General features: G+C 47.7%; 1 protein-coding gene across 12 annotated transcripts; it reads right to left on the reverse strand.

The window, feature by feature from the left end:
• Positions 1-285: 285 nt before the first annotated feature.
• Positions 286-14,262, reverse strand: SF1 (splicing factor 1). Of its 12 annotated transcripts, none has more exons than XM_057726362.1 (14): positions 13,832-14,262; positions 11,975-12,103; positions 9,182-9,257; positions 5,984-6,136; positions 5,704-5,793; positions 5,168-5,351; positions 4,960-5,075; positions 4,748-4,855; positions 3,825-4,005; positions 3,292-3,565; positions 2,895-2,954; positions 2,593-2,769; positions 1,652-1,853; positions 286-1,218 (listed from the first exon to the last, which is right to left on the reverse strand). In XM_057726362.1, the coding sequence occupies exons 1-14, from the start codon at positions 13,860-13,862 to the stop codon at positions 1,089-1,091; spliced, it is 1,911 nt and encodes a 636-aa protein (XP_057582345.1). In that variant the 5' UTR covers positions 13,863-14,262; the 3' UTR covers positions 286-1,088. The 12 variants fall into 12 exon arrangements, with proteins under 12 accessions (XP_057582345.1, XP_057582339.1, XP_057582342.1 ...); XM_057726356.1 differs by having other exon boundaries at positions 13,466-14,262; XM_057726359.1 differs by having other exon boundaries at positions 286-1,853; positions 2,895-2,978; positions 3,292-3,544.
• Positions 14,263-18,339: the final 4,077 nt, after the last annotated feature.

The raw sequence follows: 18,339 nt of genomic DNA on the forward strand, positions 1-18,339 counted from the left end.
CAACGTGGGGGTCCGAGCCCCAGGGAAAGACCTTCAAAAAGACAGAGACCAGGGATGGGGGAATCTGGTTCTCAGCCATGAACTAGTAAACAAGGGGGAAACGGTGGGGCCGCCCACACACCAGCCTCCCCCAGCAAAACTGCACAGGAGGTAGACAGGAGGCTTCCTTAATAAAGGGTCCAAGCAGCTCTCCAGGGAGAAAGGAACAAGTGGGGCCAGGTGCTAAACACAGGTAACTGGTGCTGATGGTGGCAAAGTGGGTTTAAAAGAAAAGAAACACACCCAGAAAACCACACTGCTCTTTTATTCAATGGAACATCCCCCTTTAACGCAGTGTTGAATCATACACCAAAAAAAAAAAAAAAAAAAAAAAAAGGCCCAGAGAAATTTCTGCAGATAAACCAGTGAAGAGAACGCGCATTATACATTATCGTCAACATAATCACTCCATGAAGAGGGAAAGAGGAAAAAAAGGAAGCAGAACGAAAACAAGGGGCTCAAACCCCTAGACACTGCAAAACATTCAGACGTTTGGGACTAAAATAAATTTTAAAAGGAAGCTTTCCAGGAAGGAGAGGAACAAATGGAATCTGAGGCAGCTTAGGTGCTCAGGGAGCATGGAAAGGGCTCTCTAGGCTGGCAGACCAGCCCAAGGTGGCTTAGGCGGCCCCACCTACCGCTGGCAGGGCTGCCCGGATGGATATGGACCCTGGACCTGGGGGTTTAACCCACTACTCTACAAGGGCGGCAGAAACAAAACCCCACACTTAAAATTAAGGGAAAGAAATCTCAGGGTGACTATGGCACCCTGAAAAATCTTAGAACCAAAGGAAACCCCCCACTAACCCGACACTGATGGCCAAAAGCCTTTGCCTAAAAACCATGTGCTCCTCTCTCCTTAGAAAGAGAAGAATGAGGAATGAGAAAAGGGAAAGGAATCTAATTGCAGCAGAAGACCGGGGAGAGCATCTCCTTGGACGGAGTCTGAAGAAAGGAAGAGATAAGGAAATAACAAAGGAAAAAGAAAAAATTAATAAAAATTTCACAATATGGAGCCAGCGTGTTGCGATTCCGTCCATAAAAATAACTCAGGCTGCTTTGCCGAACCATCCTGTCCACCAGGGGCGCTGCTGAGGCTGTCTGCCTGGAAGGGTCACCAATGGGCGCGGAAAGTCCTCACTCTCATGGCTCGGGCCATCGCCGCCGCGGGGAGGGATCCTGGCGGCCCGGTTTGGGGAGAGGCAAAGGGATTTGGGTGAGGAGAGAAAGAAGACAAAGAAGACACTCGATGCTACGGGGCGCCAGGAGAGCCCAAGCCGGCGCCCCTACTACCGCCTGCCCGTTCCCAAGCGAGTCCTCAGTCGCTTGGCCCAGCCCGGTGCGTGCACACACACACATGCGTGCACACAACCACACGCGTGCGTCCCAATGTCTGGCTCCATATGGTGAGGTTCGGCGTGTGTTTAAACGAGACCAATTCTCTCTCTATATAATATATATTTTCTTAAAAAACCGAGTCTAGTTCTGTGGTGGAGGCGGTGGGGGAGCTGGAGGCATCCCGAAGGGTGGCATGCCCGCCACCCCCATGCCCATCATGGTGACAAAGTTAGAAGGGTCCATGGGAGGCGGAGGAGGAGGGGGTGGGGCATACATCATGCCGGAACCAGGCGGCGGAGGCGGCGGAGGGGGAGGGGCCCCGGGCGGCAGAGGCGGCTGGACCCCTGGGGGCAGGGGCACCATAGTGGGGTTGCCTTGCATCTGAGGGGCTCCTGGAGAAGCTGCGGCAGCCGCCTGCTGCTGTTGCCATGGCGGGATGGACCCTGTGCCAGCGCTCGTGGTGGTAGTCGTCGTATCTGGGGTGGTAAAGAAGCCCAAGGTCACACGCGCGGGGGCACACCGCGGCTCTCTGCGGCTGCTGCCTTGGGATGGGGGGGCGAGGGATGCCTGCTCCTTGCTTGGCATGCGGTACGGTGGTGGGGGGCGGGCGGGCGGGGCTGTCCTGGCGATGGGGGGTGGAGGGGTGGGCAGGACTACCCTGGGGTCAGCCTCGAGGTCTCTAGGCTTAACGGAGTAAGCCCTTTGTCACCAATGCCCCTGGAAGGGCTGAAGGGAAGGCACCAGACACAAGAACCGGCTCTGACATCCCTCCGCCCATCCGCCGCCACCACCGAACGGCACATTCAACCTCAAGGCCACAGCTACTCTCCGGTCCCCTCCCTGCAGTCTCTCCAGCCCCAGTCACAACCCTCTCCAGAGCATGCATACACCACCCCCAACCCGGGCCTAACGCATAGGCTCGGGCCGGCCAGCAGCTCCCTCGCGGAGAGCCTGGACTTCCGGCACCCTACCTATGATGGCGGGCTTCCCTCCAGGCCCCCGCAAACCTCTCCCAGACACAACCACGCCAAACATCAGCTCTCCTCCCCAAGAACCCCAGGGGCCACGAGGCCCTTTCTGTTTACCCCACAGCAGAGACCAGAGTCTCACCCCAAGGTGTGTGCCTGCCTGTCTGAGCTGTGAGGGTCTCTCATTCCTCTCAGCCCCACCCCACCAATCCCACCCACCCCCACAAGCCCAAAATATGCCACTCACTTTGCTGCCATGGCAAGGGGGTACTGGAAGCCATACTGCTGCTGGGTGGAGGGGGCGGCGGAGGCTGCTGCTGCTGCTGCTGCCACGGGGGCAGAGGGCCAGAGGGCGGGGGCGGCTGCCCACTGGGCGGCGGCGGCGGCGGCGGCATCATGCCCATAGGCGGCGGCGGCATCATGCCTGCAGGCAGCGGGGGGGCGAGGGTGAGGCCCCGGGGCAGAGGAGGGGTTGTGGCAGAGCCCCCACTCCCTCCCAGGCCCAGGCAGGCGACACCCCAAAGGGAGCAAACGACCAGGCTCCATTACCTTTTCCTTGATGCAGGCGATAGACCCCAGAGCCCACAGGCGTACTTCCCAGGTACTGATCTTGATGGAAGGAAAGAGCAGGGACTTAGCAGGACATGGGAACTGCCCAGGGAAGACGATGCCCCCACCAACAGCTTAGTCGCACAGCTTGCCATCGCTACCCTTACGAGAGCAGTTCTGGAACACCACCTCTAAGAGGTGGGCTTGTGCCTACTCCACACACAAATCCCTTCCTGAACCAGGATGGAGCCTTGTTCCTGCCCTGGAGCCCAAGCCTTGGCAAGAGACTCAGCACCAATACCCGACCACTCTGAGACCTACCCTCAGTGTGCAGTGACCTGATGTAAACCCCTGCTTATCCCAAAGCCCCAAGGTTTCTGGTCTGACACTTACTTACCCATTGGAGGAGGGCCATGGTGCCCAGGTGGGTGGGGGCCCTGGTTCATTGGTGGTGGCGGCGGCTGCATCCAAGGGGGTGGGGGTCCATTGGGGTTGTGCTGCATGGGATGTCCACCGTGCCCACCTGTCAGGCTGGGTAACGGGTGTGGGAAGCTGTGGGGGCCACCTCCGGGCCCACCAGGACCACCTCCGTGCATGCCATGGTAGGGCCGACTCTCTGACGGGCCAGAATTCATCCAGGGCGGGCGGCTCTGGGTAGTGGACATAAGAGACTACGGTGAGAGCATTTCCCGCCAGCGTCCCTGCCTGCTCCCCCTGGTGGCAACACTGTTCTTTCGGCTATGCCACAGGACCAGGACACAAGTACAAGATCTTCCCCAAGCTGAGAGGTCCCCAAACATTCTTGACGTCCCGAAAGAACAATGTTGCCGGCCACATCCACCTGTTCTACCCAAACCACCTGGCCACGTGCCCCAGTCTCTCAGGAAGACAAGGGGGGCCAGGCTGTGAGAACCAGCCCGTGAAGCTCACCGGTGGAGGTGGGTTGTTGGCGGGAGCAGCAGGCCTAGGCGCACTGGCCAGGGGTGTGGTGGCAGGCCCAGAGGTGGAGCCCACAGATGCGGGCACAGGTGCCTCCCCCAGTTCAGCCATGAGGGACAAGTATTCTTTATCCATCCGTGCTTTATCCTGAGCTGACTGGGGGTCACCAGGCCTGAAAGTGGGGTGGGGGACACAGAGAAGGGGAAAAGAACTCGTTAAGAAGGAAACCTTTACTGTGAGGAATTTACACAAAGAAAGTTCTGAGGAATTTAGTCACCCTTTCTAACCCCTTCCTCAAAACAGTATCATCAACTCTTCAGTTCCAGGCCCAGCTCTGCACCTGGGATTACCACCCGCACCTCTGCCACAGCAGAGACCCCCTGGGACAAGAACAGAGGAAACAGGAAGCACCAGCCCATAACCAACCAGGCCAGCCAGGGAAGTGTAGGTCTTCCCAAACAGGGAGTATCATCAATTTCTACACAGCAAGTATCATCAATTTCTACATTCAGGTCTCAGGGAAGGAAAATCTACGCAATACCGGAACAACTGCCAGAACTTCCACTTAATAAAGCTTTTTATATTTGCCACCAAAAGTAGAAAAATGTTGCTTTCAAGTGCTGGTTTGCAACTGGTCAAAACATAGATTGCTGTCTTCTTATACCAATCTTAAGCAACAAACAGCAGTTAATACTGAGCCACAATGAAAACACCTATACCCAGAAAGGAAGTTTCCAGTTTCCCTGGGCTCAAGATACGCAATAAAATAAGGATGTTCTGCATCGGCTGTTTCTAATCATCCTGGGCTTTAAATCACACCATTACAGACCACATGCACAGAAAGGAAGCTTCTCTTGGGTCTGTAGGTTAATAGCAGCTGTCCTGTACACCACAGGCTACCAGGAAATCCTCACCTTTGGAATTTGCAATCGGAAGCAATGTGGCCAGCCCCTCCACACTTGGTACACACTGTTGTATTGGTAATGCTGCGGGTCTCCGAGCTCTGCCAGGGTCTTAAGATCCTGTAGAGAGAAAAAAGTCACCTCAAGGGCTACGGCCAATCACCCTTCTTCCATAGGTCCTTCGGGTTTCTGTGCACTCCCCTCTAAACCCTTCACATACACACCTGTTATCATCTTCCCGAAGGGTCCCATTCAAGCGAGCCAACTCTCGAAGCTGCATCTTCCGTAGATCATTCTGGTCCTCAGGGGTCTCAATACCCTGCTTCAGAATGTTTCTTATCTGGTGGAGAGGCAACGGGCAAAGATACATAAGTCCTAGGACTACCACCTAGATTTCTAGCTACAGGCTTCCTTTCTGTCCTACTCCCTCACCTGTTCCACTGCTTTCTTCACATTCTCCATGGTATTGGCAGTAACCAGGGCATGAAGGGGCTCATCTTCTCCTGGAAGCATCTGGCCATCTTTGCGCCCGACTTTCCCTTCTTTCACAGAGCCTTTCCCCCGGATCATGATTTTGGCATTGCACTCCTTCTCTATGTTCTTCAAGGTGTTCCCTCTATCAAAGGCAGGAAAGAGCGTTGTCATACCTGACGTGCAAATTCACACACCAGAGTCGCCTGCTGGGCACTGGCAGGAAACCGTGAGTGCAGAGAATGGGATTTTCCCACCAAGAGCTTCATGACCTCTAAGTTAAGGTCACAGCCACAACAATCCTTAAGATTTGACTTCACTGTGGTGAAGTGGGGAAGTCAAAGAGATTTTCTCACAAAAAGGCATACACTCAGCCAAAGTGAACATCCAACCAAAAACAGGAAGGTGAGCCACCAATGGCAGCCCATTAGGCACAAGACAAACACATCTCACGGGTCCTTAGAAATTCTATATTCCACAGAATAGTAGCTACTCACCTGGGCCCAATTAGCAGCCCCACAAAGTTGATTTCTGGATACTCATCTTGTGGAATCATTACTTTATCGCTCACACGCGTCGCTGGAGGTCTAAAAAAGAAAAGACTCAGACTCTGCACACTTCTGAAGTGACATAGATCATCAATAGCTCTTCTTGGCACTACGTGTTAATTACAGATGATTGGGGGCATTGAATAAAAGGTTAGTACCAAAATTGCTCTACCAGACTGCACCTAATCCGCAGGTATCCTTGCCCCAGATTACCCTGCCCCCCACTTACTTGTAATCTGCAGGTGGCTTGAAATCAGGGTTGAGGGCAACCATTTCCGTGATGAGGTTATGCCGCTCCTCTTCAAGCTTTTTGCGCGTACGGAACTCGCGAGTGTTCAGCCGCTTCCCCTCGCTATTGTAGATGGGCTCAGGGGAAGGGGACCTGTGGGAAACAGACCACCATTACTGCTCTGCCTTCACTTTCCTCTCATTCTCAAATGGGCTAAAATAAGTCTTCCCCAGCCCCTCTGCCTCTTAGACCCTAACACAACACTCTTCGGAGGAACCGACCATAACGTGTGCTATTCAAGATCATAAGGAATGGGGAGGTGCAAGCTGGCTTAGCATTAGGGGGACTGGGGTGTGTGTGAGAAAGAAAAAAGTGGTTGTGCTTCTAAAAGTGATGAGAGGGAAAAAAAGTCTGTCCTGGGGGAAAATCTCTAGACTGTAAATGGCAAGGACAGTATCATCCTCTGGAGTCTTCTTGCCAAATATGAATTTTCTTTCATTTGAAAAAAAATTAACATTACAACTTCATGAACCACGGAAACCCCAAGTTTAGGTTAAATGTTAACTCTTGCAGAGCTCATGTCCTATCAGGAAGAGAGTCTGTACCCCTACCGCATAGTAAGTATGAGCTCTTTAACCCAATACAACTGGGACACAAGGCTACTGCAGCTACTTGGCCCCCACAATGGAGAGAGATGGTTCAAGGCTTCGTCTCTGCTTTTCCTTCAATGGCCTGGCTGGCTGTGTCCAAGGCCCAGGAGTCAACCTGTTTTCTGGCTGTTCGATGTTGGGGAGTCTGGGTAGAGAAAACCGTTAAATTGCTAAAGCAGCTTCTGTGAGAGGCTGCGAATGCAGATTTGGTCAAGTACTTGTCTAGGGTCTGAACCTGCAAACAGCAAGGGGAAAACCTACGATTCTCCACCAGAGTTTACAAGTCCAGAAAGCAGATTTTCTCTCCCTCTTTTTTTTAAGGAGTAAAATGCTGTTGCTACAAGTAAAAAATAGTAATGATAAAATGGTGAGTTTACCACAGCTGGATTTTGCGGTAATAAAAAAAAAAGAGAAGTTACACTCCTAGAATTCTGAGTTAAGATTACAAAAAGGACCATAGCTTGATAATCTGAATGAAAATTTAGTAGCAGCTGCAAGAAGGGAAGAGACCATGTGGATCAGGTTATTTTAAAAACATCCTGAAAGTAGTTAAGACTCCTATACCCTTGGTTTAGTTGAGAGAACCTTGCCTAGTTGGAGAGCAAGGACTGAACTCGGCTGCTCCCACTGTCTTCAGCCTAAAGGGAACCATGTCATACCACGTTACACACACGATGGAATAAAAGGTCAGGTTTGTTCATTGCTAATGACGGCTAAATGACACCTCCGTTTCTAGCATTTGTATAAACTGTTAGCACAATCCAATAATAGTGAAGAAAAACAAACATACCCCAGCTCATTAGACTATCATCTTATACATTTAAGTCTATAAAAGATTTTAAAACATTCTTAACTGTGCAACTTGAGCAACATCAAAATGGCATAAAGTGGCTTCATATTGAGAATACACCTTCTTAAGAAATGATCTTAAGTAAGAAACTCATGGCATTTCCCTCCAACCTGGGTTCTTTCACAGCAAAACCACAAGGCATTAATTAGGGCCTCTTTCAAACTGAACACAAGGGAGAAAAAAAAACTGTTCTGGTTTTATTTCTAATGTGCTTGACATTTCTAATTCCCACCTCATTCATACCTGTCTAGAATTAAGCATTTCTCACTAATCATCAAAAGAAGTTTTACCAGTACCAAATTGGCCATTTAAAGGCCCCACAACAGTGTACCTCTTTCCAAACTGTAGAAGTGAAAGGCAAAAGCCAACATTCTAGAGGTCAGATTGGCCCAACTTCTTCACTTTGAATAGGCATTGTATTTTAGATCCTCTACTTTCTAATCCAAATTCTCCAGAAAGCAAAGGTTTGTTAAAAATTCAACTTTTTGAGGTATTGCCTGGTAACCTGTAGACATGTTATTAAAGGGAAAAAGGCCAAAAAGGCGCTAAACAGTTGTGGTCTACGACCTATAATGCAAATCTTTGAAAAAAAAGAAAAAGAAAAAAAAGGCAAAATGTAAAACGTAACACAACCCTCCAACCAAAATCTACAGGTGAAAAAATAAATTTAATTAAGTAAAATTAAAAGCGTCAATATGGAGAAATAAGTTAATTTGTTTCCTGACAAAGGGCAGCAGAAAGATGTTATAGTGAGTGGCTTCTAAAACCATTACATCATCTTCCTGATTTAAGAAGTTATTAAAGTGGGTAACAAAAGCCAAAAACACTAGTTTTTAAAGCAAAGTGTTTCCAACTATTGCTGCATGCACTAGGAGAAATTTCACTGATAGGGAGGCATATGGCCCTTCTATTAAATGGACCAGATTTTAGCTGTTCAAATATCAGCCTGCCAGTAAAATTCCTGTTGAAAAAAGTATTTCCCTCAGATTTTTTATTTTTACTTTTCAGAGGTGAGAGAAACTATAAACTGAAATGACATGACCACAGCTGTTTGAGGACCACACTCCCTTTAAAAAAATAATAATAATTTAGGGTTGGTTGCTTGCCTGCCTTCCCAAAACAGGTCAGAGTATTCTGGCCCCTCCCAACACTCCAGGCAATGGCCAAGGCTGAAAATTAACTGGCAGTGAAGGAAGCTGGTTAGAATCTTGTCTATTTTAAAACCATGTCAAAACCATGAGCAGGAGACTGCAGCAGTGAGCTGGCCAGACTGAGTTTCTGGCCTGCCCAGATTCAACGATCCTCAAAAATACTCATTCCCTACATTGTGTAGCACCTGTGAGGAACACTTTACACCTGGGCTTTCAGCCAAAACAGGTACTGAAATGGCTGGTTAATGGGCCACCTCACTGTCCCTACCGGTGGGTAAATCAGGATAAACTCTACATGCTTACCAATTAAAACCAGTTGTCCGTTTTCCTGTAACTTTTGACTCTGCTAGTAATTAAATTTCATTCCAATTTTCTAACTCATGACTGACCAAATATACTGCTAATTTACACTCTAGTTCCCAGAATGGTCACAGTACCAGTCTTCTTACTAGGATTTATTGAACTGACACAACATGTTGCCACCAGTAAAACGTATTGAGAAAAAGGTAAAAGCGTTACTGTCAGCTGGTTAAAACTGTTTCCCAACCTGTCCTCAGGGTTAGGGGGGATGCCCAGGTCTCCTGTGCGCAGTTTACGAGTCAGGTCTTCTATCTGCAGTTGCACTGGAAGAAACCAGGTTAGGAAAGAAAAAAAAGGATGGAAAAAAGACAATGTTACCAAAAAACATCTCAAATCTCAACAATAAGCATGAAGAACTCGGAGACTTTGAAAGGGACGACTGATCAGTGAACACATTGAGGCAAAAAACCCCCAACCACCTACTGGCAGGAGTCCATTTACATCTATAAGTATCTTTCACTTCAAAATGGTTATCACTTAAGGAAGCAAACAATTTGTTGGAAGAGGGGTTAGCAGTATAGACTGTTCACTAAGGCTAACATCAAAGCAATTATTAGGAGGTGTTTCACCTCTCCCTCCCCACCAAGGCTTGCTATACAATTGGCACCCAAAACTAAACCATAGATTATTACCAATACCCTGTGCCCACCAAACTACATTCCTGAGTGCAAGACTCTTAAGAGTTTATTTTTCCTTCATTAAATATTAAACATAACCCAAAATGAGACTCAATTAACATGGGACAAGGAAAAACACCAGTTAAGCAAAGATCATTTTCACTGATACCAGGCTTAAAATTCCTTCAATAAGACATTTAAAAACCAATTCAACAATCTCATGTAAGTTTGTACATACTTTTTGTGTAAAACCAGACCCATACTGGTAACGATCTCCCAATACCTGTTGTTTTTACTCAAATTTTATGGCAATCCATATACCTTAATAAACCAGCAGCCACTAAGATGCAAGAAGTCTGTTTTTAGACTTGCTCCTTATGTGGGGAGTAAAAGTAGGGATGCAGAGGATGAAAAGTGTGGGTCAAGGAGAGTATGTGTGGCCCTCAGACTTTGACAAATGAGGCTGTATGTGAAAAAGAGAGATGAGGGTTTCACAAAAGTTCAGTGACTCCAAGGAAATATTACCCAGCTGATTTCTTAAGATAATGGAGCTGCAGAGCCAGGTCACTTTCTTCTGTATGCTGAGTGACCACCTGTTTCTTACCTTTGTAGCATCTGAGTATTCTAAGCAGATATTTCTAGTAAGGACAAGCCTTATTGGGTTGGGTTAAGGTTGAGTTGGCTCCAAGAATTAATGCATGTCTAACCCCAGACACCCTTCTAACTTTAAATACATTCCACAGGGCTATATCACACACTCAAATTCAGAAGAAATGAAAATCCACATTAATATCAAGAGAAGATATTGGGGGCATTCAGTACAAGGCAGTATGTACCATGAAAGACAGGAACGCAGTAGGACACACAGGGCCCCTAAGCTCTTTCACGCCAGAAAAGTTCTGACTTGGCAGTTAAGTATTAAGCCCAACAGCTCACGGTAAAAGTCACCTTCATGGAGGTAGGCAGTCCTCTTAACTGGACTGTAGGGGTGTGGGATCTGATCTTAGGAAATTACTGGCACTTATATCAAAAGGTTGCTATCTTCCTTGGAGCAGATACCTACACTGGCCTAGGCTTTGCTTCTCTCTACTTTGATTATAGCTATAAATAGCCCTTAGGGCCCAGAGCATTTACTCCCTCCAAGGGAAGAAAGCTGGAGACGTAAAGAATGAGTTTGTTTTTCCCATTTTCTACATCTGCTTGTGTTCCTGGGCTATCACTCCACTAGGGACACTTTCATAAGGTTATCAAGACCCAGACCAGTCAAATATGAGCCATAAAGGGACGCGTGGGTGTAGATTAACAGTGGGGGAAAGAAGAATTATTAGTACTGTAAAAAGGAGATAGACAATTCCAACACCTCAAAATTCTCAGCAGTCTAGAAACAAGACATTAAGATCGTCAAGAACAACAACGGCCTTGAAGTTTTTTATTCATGAAGGCCATAACCTCATGGGTCTAGGAGGCTTACTCCAAAGGGGATGTTTATTTGGTTAGTAAGAAATGTTTATCAAGTGAACTTTTTTGAGACAGCTGCACAGGTACATAAATAAAGGTAGAACTTGCATTAAAAACCTTGTATTTAAAAAAGGTAATTTTGAGGTTAATTTCATTTCTACTGTGGACAGTCATTCTTAATTCTCAAAACCTCCCAACAGTTAAGATCTTTTGTCCTAACCACCTCATTATTCCACATCCAAGCAGTATCCCTTTCCCTGCAGAGTTCTTTAGTAGTAAACACAAGAGCCTTCATTTTAAGACAGCTCTCCAAAGACCAAACCAAAAAAGATGCTGAAGGAAAGGTTAAATTCAACAACATGGTAAAAAGGGGTGCATTGTAAACACACTTTCAGAACCACGTTTTGATTAAACTGAGCTTTTTTTTCCCTTTCAGAAAGTACCTATAAAAAATAAAAGACCACATTTTAGGGAAGGGAGGAATATGAAATTATGGTGAAAGGCCATGCTGTGAAAAAGGTACTTGGTTTACAATACCTGCAGTGTTCTCCACTGGGGCCGTGTCCAGAGAGGCATGAAACACTCACCTCATCAACTGGCAATGAACAGAAGCTGAAAAGGGTGGGGTGGGTGCTGGAATGGGGACTATTCTTACTAAATGGGCCCCTTTACCCTCCTGGCACTCATGGAGAACACTGCTGTTACCAACAGACCAAAACAAGGAGCTACAAATGCAGGACTCACAAAGCAAAAACTGATGGGTTATACCAAAGTCGCAAGTACACCTGACCATACCTCCTCTCAAAAAAAGAAAAAACTTTAAAGTTCCAAACTTTCAACAGATAAAATGTTGCTCAGAATAGTAACAATCTGAAAATGCATTTGGGTGCAGAACGTGTATTTACCTATATAAGCTCTTTCTTGTTCCCGAGTAAGTCCAGGGGGGATAACTGTAGGCATTCCCGGAATCACAGTCTTCTGTTCCATTGTGTCTTGGTTCCAGCGGCTCCTCTTCCGCTTCTTGCTGGGGAAATCTAAAGGAGAAAAAGTTCATCAGATGCAAATATAAACCAGCAGAGTAACTACCAACAGGAAGTGTAGGATACTTAAGATACTACACACAACCTCAGCAGACTGTAAAACTGCGAACTTGACCTAAAACGGAAATGGCAAAGAATGGAAGACAAACCTGAGAAGTCAAGAGACATGGCCACTAGAAGGGGACCTGGACCTGGGTCAGAAAAGTTAACATTTCAAATTTATAATTTTTGTCCACAGAAATTCTGTGAAGTATATAAACAAGGTAACAAATCTTAAAGCATAAAGTTTCAAGTAGTAAAATATTGAGAAGATAACACACTACATGGTTGTCCATAAACACCTTAACAGTCCCGGGGAGACTAAGAGTAGACTAAATATTCAGACAAGTCTATAAAGCAATATTGGGACCTGCGGGCTCCTCCTACCCCATCGGTCACCTGTCAAAGGGGGCCAAAACACAACTAAACCTCTGGTTACTAGCCGAAAAACACTGGCTTCTTCAGCAAGGTAACTTTTTTCCTCAGAAGTTTAGCCAGGATCAGCATTCAATTTTCCTGGCCAGTTGGACACTTGGGGTCTAAAGAATGTATCAAAAGTTCAACTATCCAACAGTAGCCAAATCCTCCCTCCCCAGTACACCGGCAGAAACTCCCTAGCATTTGGTACACAAAAGCGTTTTTCTCAGGGGCCAAACCCAGGGGAAAAGCCTCAAGAGGGGAAGGCATATCACACTTCTTAGGTTGATAAAGGGAGATTAGGAAACGAACAGAATTTCTTCCCCCCAAAAATGTCACCAAAAAATAATAATAATAATAAATAAAAATTAAAAATCAGACCCAACCATCCGCTCAAGACTTTCAACCTCTTTGGGCCTCTGCAGTGAAAACCCTCCCTTATTGTAGAAGGAGCTACTCTTGGTATTTTTCTCCCTTTAGGACTCTTCTACAACCAGGAAGAGGACGCTCCACGTCATCAGTGGACCCTTTCCCGCCCTCCAGATTTGCACACCCAGCACCCCATCCACCCACTCGACCCCCGCCAAATCTCTCCGCTACACCAGGGGTGGAAAGCAACAAGGGATCCCCCCCACCTTGGCCTTTGGACTGGCCGCAAAGCCCTGCCTCCACACTGCGCCTGCGCGCCACAAACTTCCTCCCGCCGGGCCCCAACGCCTAACGCGCGTGCGCACTCGAGGCCCGAGAAGCGGGCCGCGCGCCCCGTGGCGCCTCCGCCCGTGCCGCCCCGTGCGCGCGCGCGCCCCTGCCGCGTGCAGCCGCCGTCGCCGCCGCCGCGCGCCCCTCAGCCGGCCGGGCCCATCCGCGCAGCGCCTCTCGCGCTCTCTCGGCCCGACTCACCTCCTCCGCCGCCGGCCGGGCCCGGCTGCTGGTCCTGACGCGGCGGCTGGGGTGGCGGCGGCTGCGGTGGCGACACGCGCTGGTAGAGCGGCGGCGGAGGGGGCGGCGGCGGCGGCGGATACGAGGAGCCCGGGGAGGGCGGCGGCGGCTGCTGGGGAGGTGGGGGGGGCGGCGGCGGGGGCGGCGGCGGCGGCGGCAGCGCCGCGAAGGGGAAGGCCGCGGTCAGGGCCCCCACCGAGCCCACGGGCGGGGGCGGCGGCCTGGACACCAGCAGCCCCGCCCCAGGGCCGGGGGCAGGCGATGGCCCCGGCTCGAAGCCCCCTTTGGGGCCGGGGAGGGGAGGGAGGCCGGGGGGGCCCAGCTTACCCAGCGGCGTGGCGTTAGCTCCGGTCGCCATGGCGCCCCCAGGGACCGGCACCAGCGGCTCCTTTTCGGCGGCGGCGGCGGCTGTTTCTTCTTCGCGAATCTTCTGACGGGAGGGGACCCGACGCTGCTGCCGCGGAGCGCGCGGACCCCGTCCTCTCACGCGGCGGGCGAGCGGGCGGTGGCGGCGCGAGACGCACAAAGAGGGAGGAGAGAGGGCTCCGCGGGGGCGGGCCGGGGGCGACGGGGCCGGGACCTGGATTGGGTCGGGCCGAGGCAAGGGGGTCGGAATCGACGGCCTCCGATTGGCGGAGCCTGAGCCCTTCTCGATGCGCGCTGGGATTGGCCGGACCGTTAGGCCAGGCGAGGAAATGGCGGCTGAGCCCGGACAGCTGGGAGGTGTCGCAGCGCGCACTTCATTTGTTACTGCGCGAACTGAGCTCGGAATCCAGAGAGGAGGGGATAGGGTGGGGCAAACTCTGTGACGTAGGGGGGCCAAGCGCTCTTCCATTGGCTGGAGGTGATGGAGTCAATCAATCTCGGTTGCGCCGTATTGTCATGGGATTGGCTGTCGTTGGTTCGATTCTTATTTTTTTTTCTACTCCCTTCCCCCGGGGAGTAGTTCCTCTGGGTTTAAGCGAGAGGTCGCGGCGGAAAAGCCCGGGCCTAACGAGGTTTAAGGTCGGGGATGAGCGGAGCCCGAGCGCGCATGCGTATATGGGGCAAAACCGCCTCTCAGCTGCTGGCTTCACTGTCGACTCTCGGGTCCGGCGCGGAAGCCCTTGGTGACGTCAATCCTCGATTCCCATGGTAACCCGGAACCGAGGGATGGGGGAAGGGCTGACGCCGGCGGGTAAACCAGATCCGTTGACGACTCAGGTAAAAGGGACTTCCTGGTTGGTTAGTTGGTTCGTTGGTTGCAAAATTTTGTTGAGATATAGTTGACATACAGTAAACTGCATATATTTACAGTGTACAATTGGGGACATCTTGTTTTTGAAAAAAATAAGTGGGGGGGAAGCTATAAAATAGAGGCTTGTTGAAGGATTAAGAACGATATCTGAGCCGATGGAGGTATACGTATTTTAGGTGGGAAGCAATATGAAGTTGTCAATTCCAAAATTAGTTTACATATGTAGTGCATTTTTATTAGAATCCCATCGAGGTTGGGGTTGATTAAATCATCTTTAAGTCGTATAAAATACTGATAATAGTGGGGAAACTTGTAAACGAAGTTGAGGAGGAGCTTACCTCCAGATAATGCACACTATATAAAAGACAGTAATGAAACAATGTGATATTGCTGTAGGAAAGACAGATCAGTGCGACAGAATAGAGTGGAAATAGCTTCCCTTTGTATAGGTAGAAATGCCAAAAAGTTGGTGTTTCAGTTCAGTAAGGAAAAGATTTAGCCAGTAAATGGCATAGAGTCCTAAGTCTAAACAATAAAACAGACACAATACAATTTAGGAGATTTTCAGGGCCATTTGGGGTAGAGACTTTATGAAGACAGGGAACTCAAAATATAAAGAAAAAATATACCTGATTACCAAAGAAAGTAATAAACCTACGATAAAAGTCAACAGAGGAAAATATACTTGCCGTATATATATGATAAAGAGCTAATATCTGTAATATGCAAAAAAGTCTTAAAAACTAATTAGAAAAAAGACAAAAACAAGAGAAAATGAGCAAAAGACTGAATAGGCAAGTCTCAGAAGAGCAAATCCAAAGAGCCAAAAAAACGTGAAAGGTACTAACGTCCCAAGCAAGGAAATGCAAATTAAGGTGATAATGAGAAATCTTTAAATAATCAAATTCGGAAAAAAAAAAAGGTGCTAACCCCTACTGTGAATTCTCTTTTGGAAAGCATTCTGTTATTTGTTGAAATTGTACCCTGTTCAGGAAAAATAAAAAACCCTTTCAGTGTAGCAATCCCACTCCTGGGAATATGCCCCAAAGCAAGGCATGTGATTATGTAGTGTAATGTGTTCAAAGTCTTCTACTGTATTTACTGCAGCATTTTTTGTAATGGCAAAAATCTGGAAACAGAGTAAATTACCATCTATATGTGAATGGTTGAATAAACTAGATCATCCGTAACTTGGATTAGTAGGCAGCCTTGGAAGGCAGTTAATCCATACCTACTGACCTGGAGCCAGGGACTTCTGTGGTATATTATTAAATGAGAAAAGAAGCAGATAAATAGATATTACATGGTCTTGTTTTTGTAAAACAAAGTCCATATGTGTGTGCATATTTGCATATGATATATATGAGATAGAGAAGGCTGTGGAGGATACACAACATGTCATCAGTGAAGACATTGGAGAGGGAAATGGATACTTGAAAGGGTATCCAATACATTTTAAGAACCCAACATATTTTTAAAATGTTTTTAATACTGTTAAAAAATGTATGATGTGATCCCATTTACATAACATATAATTGTATAGATATAAAGAAATGCATTGTGAGGGAGTTCCCTGGCAGTCCAGTGGTTAGGGCTTGGCGCTTTCACTGCCAAGGGCAGGGGTTTGATCCCTGGTCAGGGAACAAAGATACTGCAAGCGCACTGTGCTGCCAAAAAAAAAAAAATGCATTGACAGACAATCACCAAATTTCCACTCGTGGTGGGATCTCAGGTAATTTTTAATTTTTCTCCTATTTCTATACATTACTTAACTTTTTATACTGAGCAAGTATAATTATATGGTGAAAATGAAGCTAATATTGCAGACAAAACAAAGAAAGATAAAATGTTTGAATCATCTGTTTGAAAAAGAAGGAAAAATTAATTTATCAGTAAATACAACAAACTCTAGGAAGGAAGGGAGAAAAGAGTCATTCAGTGTTTGAGGAACTACTGGGTGCAAAACAGCTTGGCGGATACAACAGTAAATGAAATTTAGCTCCTCCCAGAAAATCATGGTCTAGCAAAGGAGAAATAAATAAAAATATATTACTATTAATGATACTACCATACTAATAATGGTAAAGGCTGCAGTTGTGACTCATGGGGCAGTCATTTTCACTGCTTTCTGAGAGTGTTTTTAAATTACCAAGTTAAAATATTGTTTTTATTTATTTCTATTTTTGTTAGATTCTGCAGAATATGCCTTAAAAATCTTTAAAATTACATTTTCTGTTGTGGTCAAGTAATATGTGATCATTTCTTGTAAGTGTTCCAAGGACAAATTAATAGCTAAGAATTTGGATGTTGGCTACTTCAGGCTCTGTTCTGAGTTCTTTTCCATGTAGTAGCTAATTTCATCCTCACAACCACCTTTGGAGATGGGTATCATCTGTAATTTATAGATGAGAAAACCAAGGCCCAGAGAGGTTAAGTAACTACCCCAGGGTCACACAATCTACCAATATAATCTACTGGTCCAAGACTCCTATTTGGCAGAACAAGATTGGCACATACGTCATGGCACTTTCTGGCTGAGGACCACTGAGGAAACTCTTCCCAGTTTTGAGGCAAGTTGGAGTCCTACAGACCCAGTCCAACCCACCAGCTGGCAACTAGGGAAGTCATTTAATCTCTCTCTGCCTCAGCTTCTTTGTGTGTAGCATATGGACATTAATGCTACCCTATAGGGTACTGTGCTGATTCAGTGAGATTAAAGGGCACAGTTGGTTTTAATGGACTGTCTCCTGAGCTGTGGGGTCAAGAATGACACACAGATGCCTCCTGATTTTATACCAGGGTGCGGTATAAGAACAAATATCTATCTGGTCTTTGTCCCCTGGCTCAGAGCTTCAAAAACCCTTGGGATTGCCTGAGTGGTAGGAGTGTCTTTCGTTCTTCATAATGAGCCCCTTTGGACCACACTGAAGTTAAGCTAACAGGGAGACTCGTTGCCAGCTCTGGGGGCCCTGAGAGAGCTTCAGAATGGTGGCTGAAAACCACCAGGAAAACCAACCAATTTTCAGCCCCACCCCCCACCTCTGAGCCAGGGAGAGGGGCTAGAGATTGCGTTTGATCACACGACCAATGATTTATTCAACCATGCTTATATAAAAAAAAAGCCTCAATTAAAACTGAACAAGGTTTGGAGAGCTTCCCGGTTGGTGAACATATTAAATGTGACAGGCGGGTGATGCACCCTGACTCCATGGGGCAGGATAAAGCTCCTGGGCTCAGGACTCTTCAGACCTTGCCACCCAATGCATCTCTTCATCTGAATGTTCGTTTAAAAGTAGCCTTGGGACTTCCTAGGTGGCGCAATGGTTAAGAAACTGCCTGCCAATGCAGGGGACATGGGTTCGATCCCTGCCCCAGGAAGATACCACATGCCGCAGAGCAACTAAGCCCGTGCGCCACAACTATTGAGCCTGTGCTCTAGAGCCCGTGAGCCACAACTATTGAGCCCACGTGCTGCAACTACTGAAGCCCACGCACCTGGAGCCTGTGCTCTGCAACAAGAGAGGCCACCGCAATGAGAAGCCTGCACACCACAAGGAACAGTAGCCGCCGCTCGCTGCAACTAGAGAAAGCCCATGTG

Source organism: Hippopotamus amphibius, chromosome 3, assembly GCF_030028045.1.
Source record: "Hippopotamus amphibius kiboko isolate mHipAmp2 chromosome 3, mHipAmp2.hap2, whole genome shotgun sequence".
NCBI classification, from domain to species: domain Eukaryota; kingdom Metazoa; phylum Chordata; class Mammalia; order Artiodactyla; family Hippopotamidae; genus Hippopotamus; species Hippopotamus amphibius.

What these genes read in the sequence shown, in the direction of transcription:
- SF1 (XM_057726355.1), bottom strand. Translation starts at nt 13,862, where the DNA reads ATGGCGACCGGAGCTAACGCCACGCCGCTGGGTAAGCTGGGCCCCCCC. An exon ending in CCATGGCCCTCCTCCAATGG is followed by an intron (nt 2,955 to 3,291) that starts GTAAGTAAGTGT and finishes CCTTCCATCAAG; the next exon opens with ATCAGTACCTGGGAAGTACG. An exon ending in CCCCTTGCCATGGCAGCAAA is followed by an intron (nt 1,854 to 2,592) that starts GTGAGTGGCATA and finishes TTACCACCCCAG; the next exon opens with ATACGACGACTACCACCACG.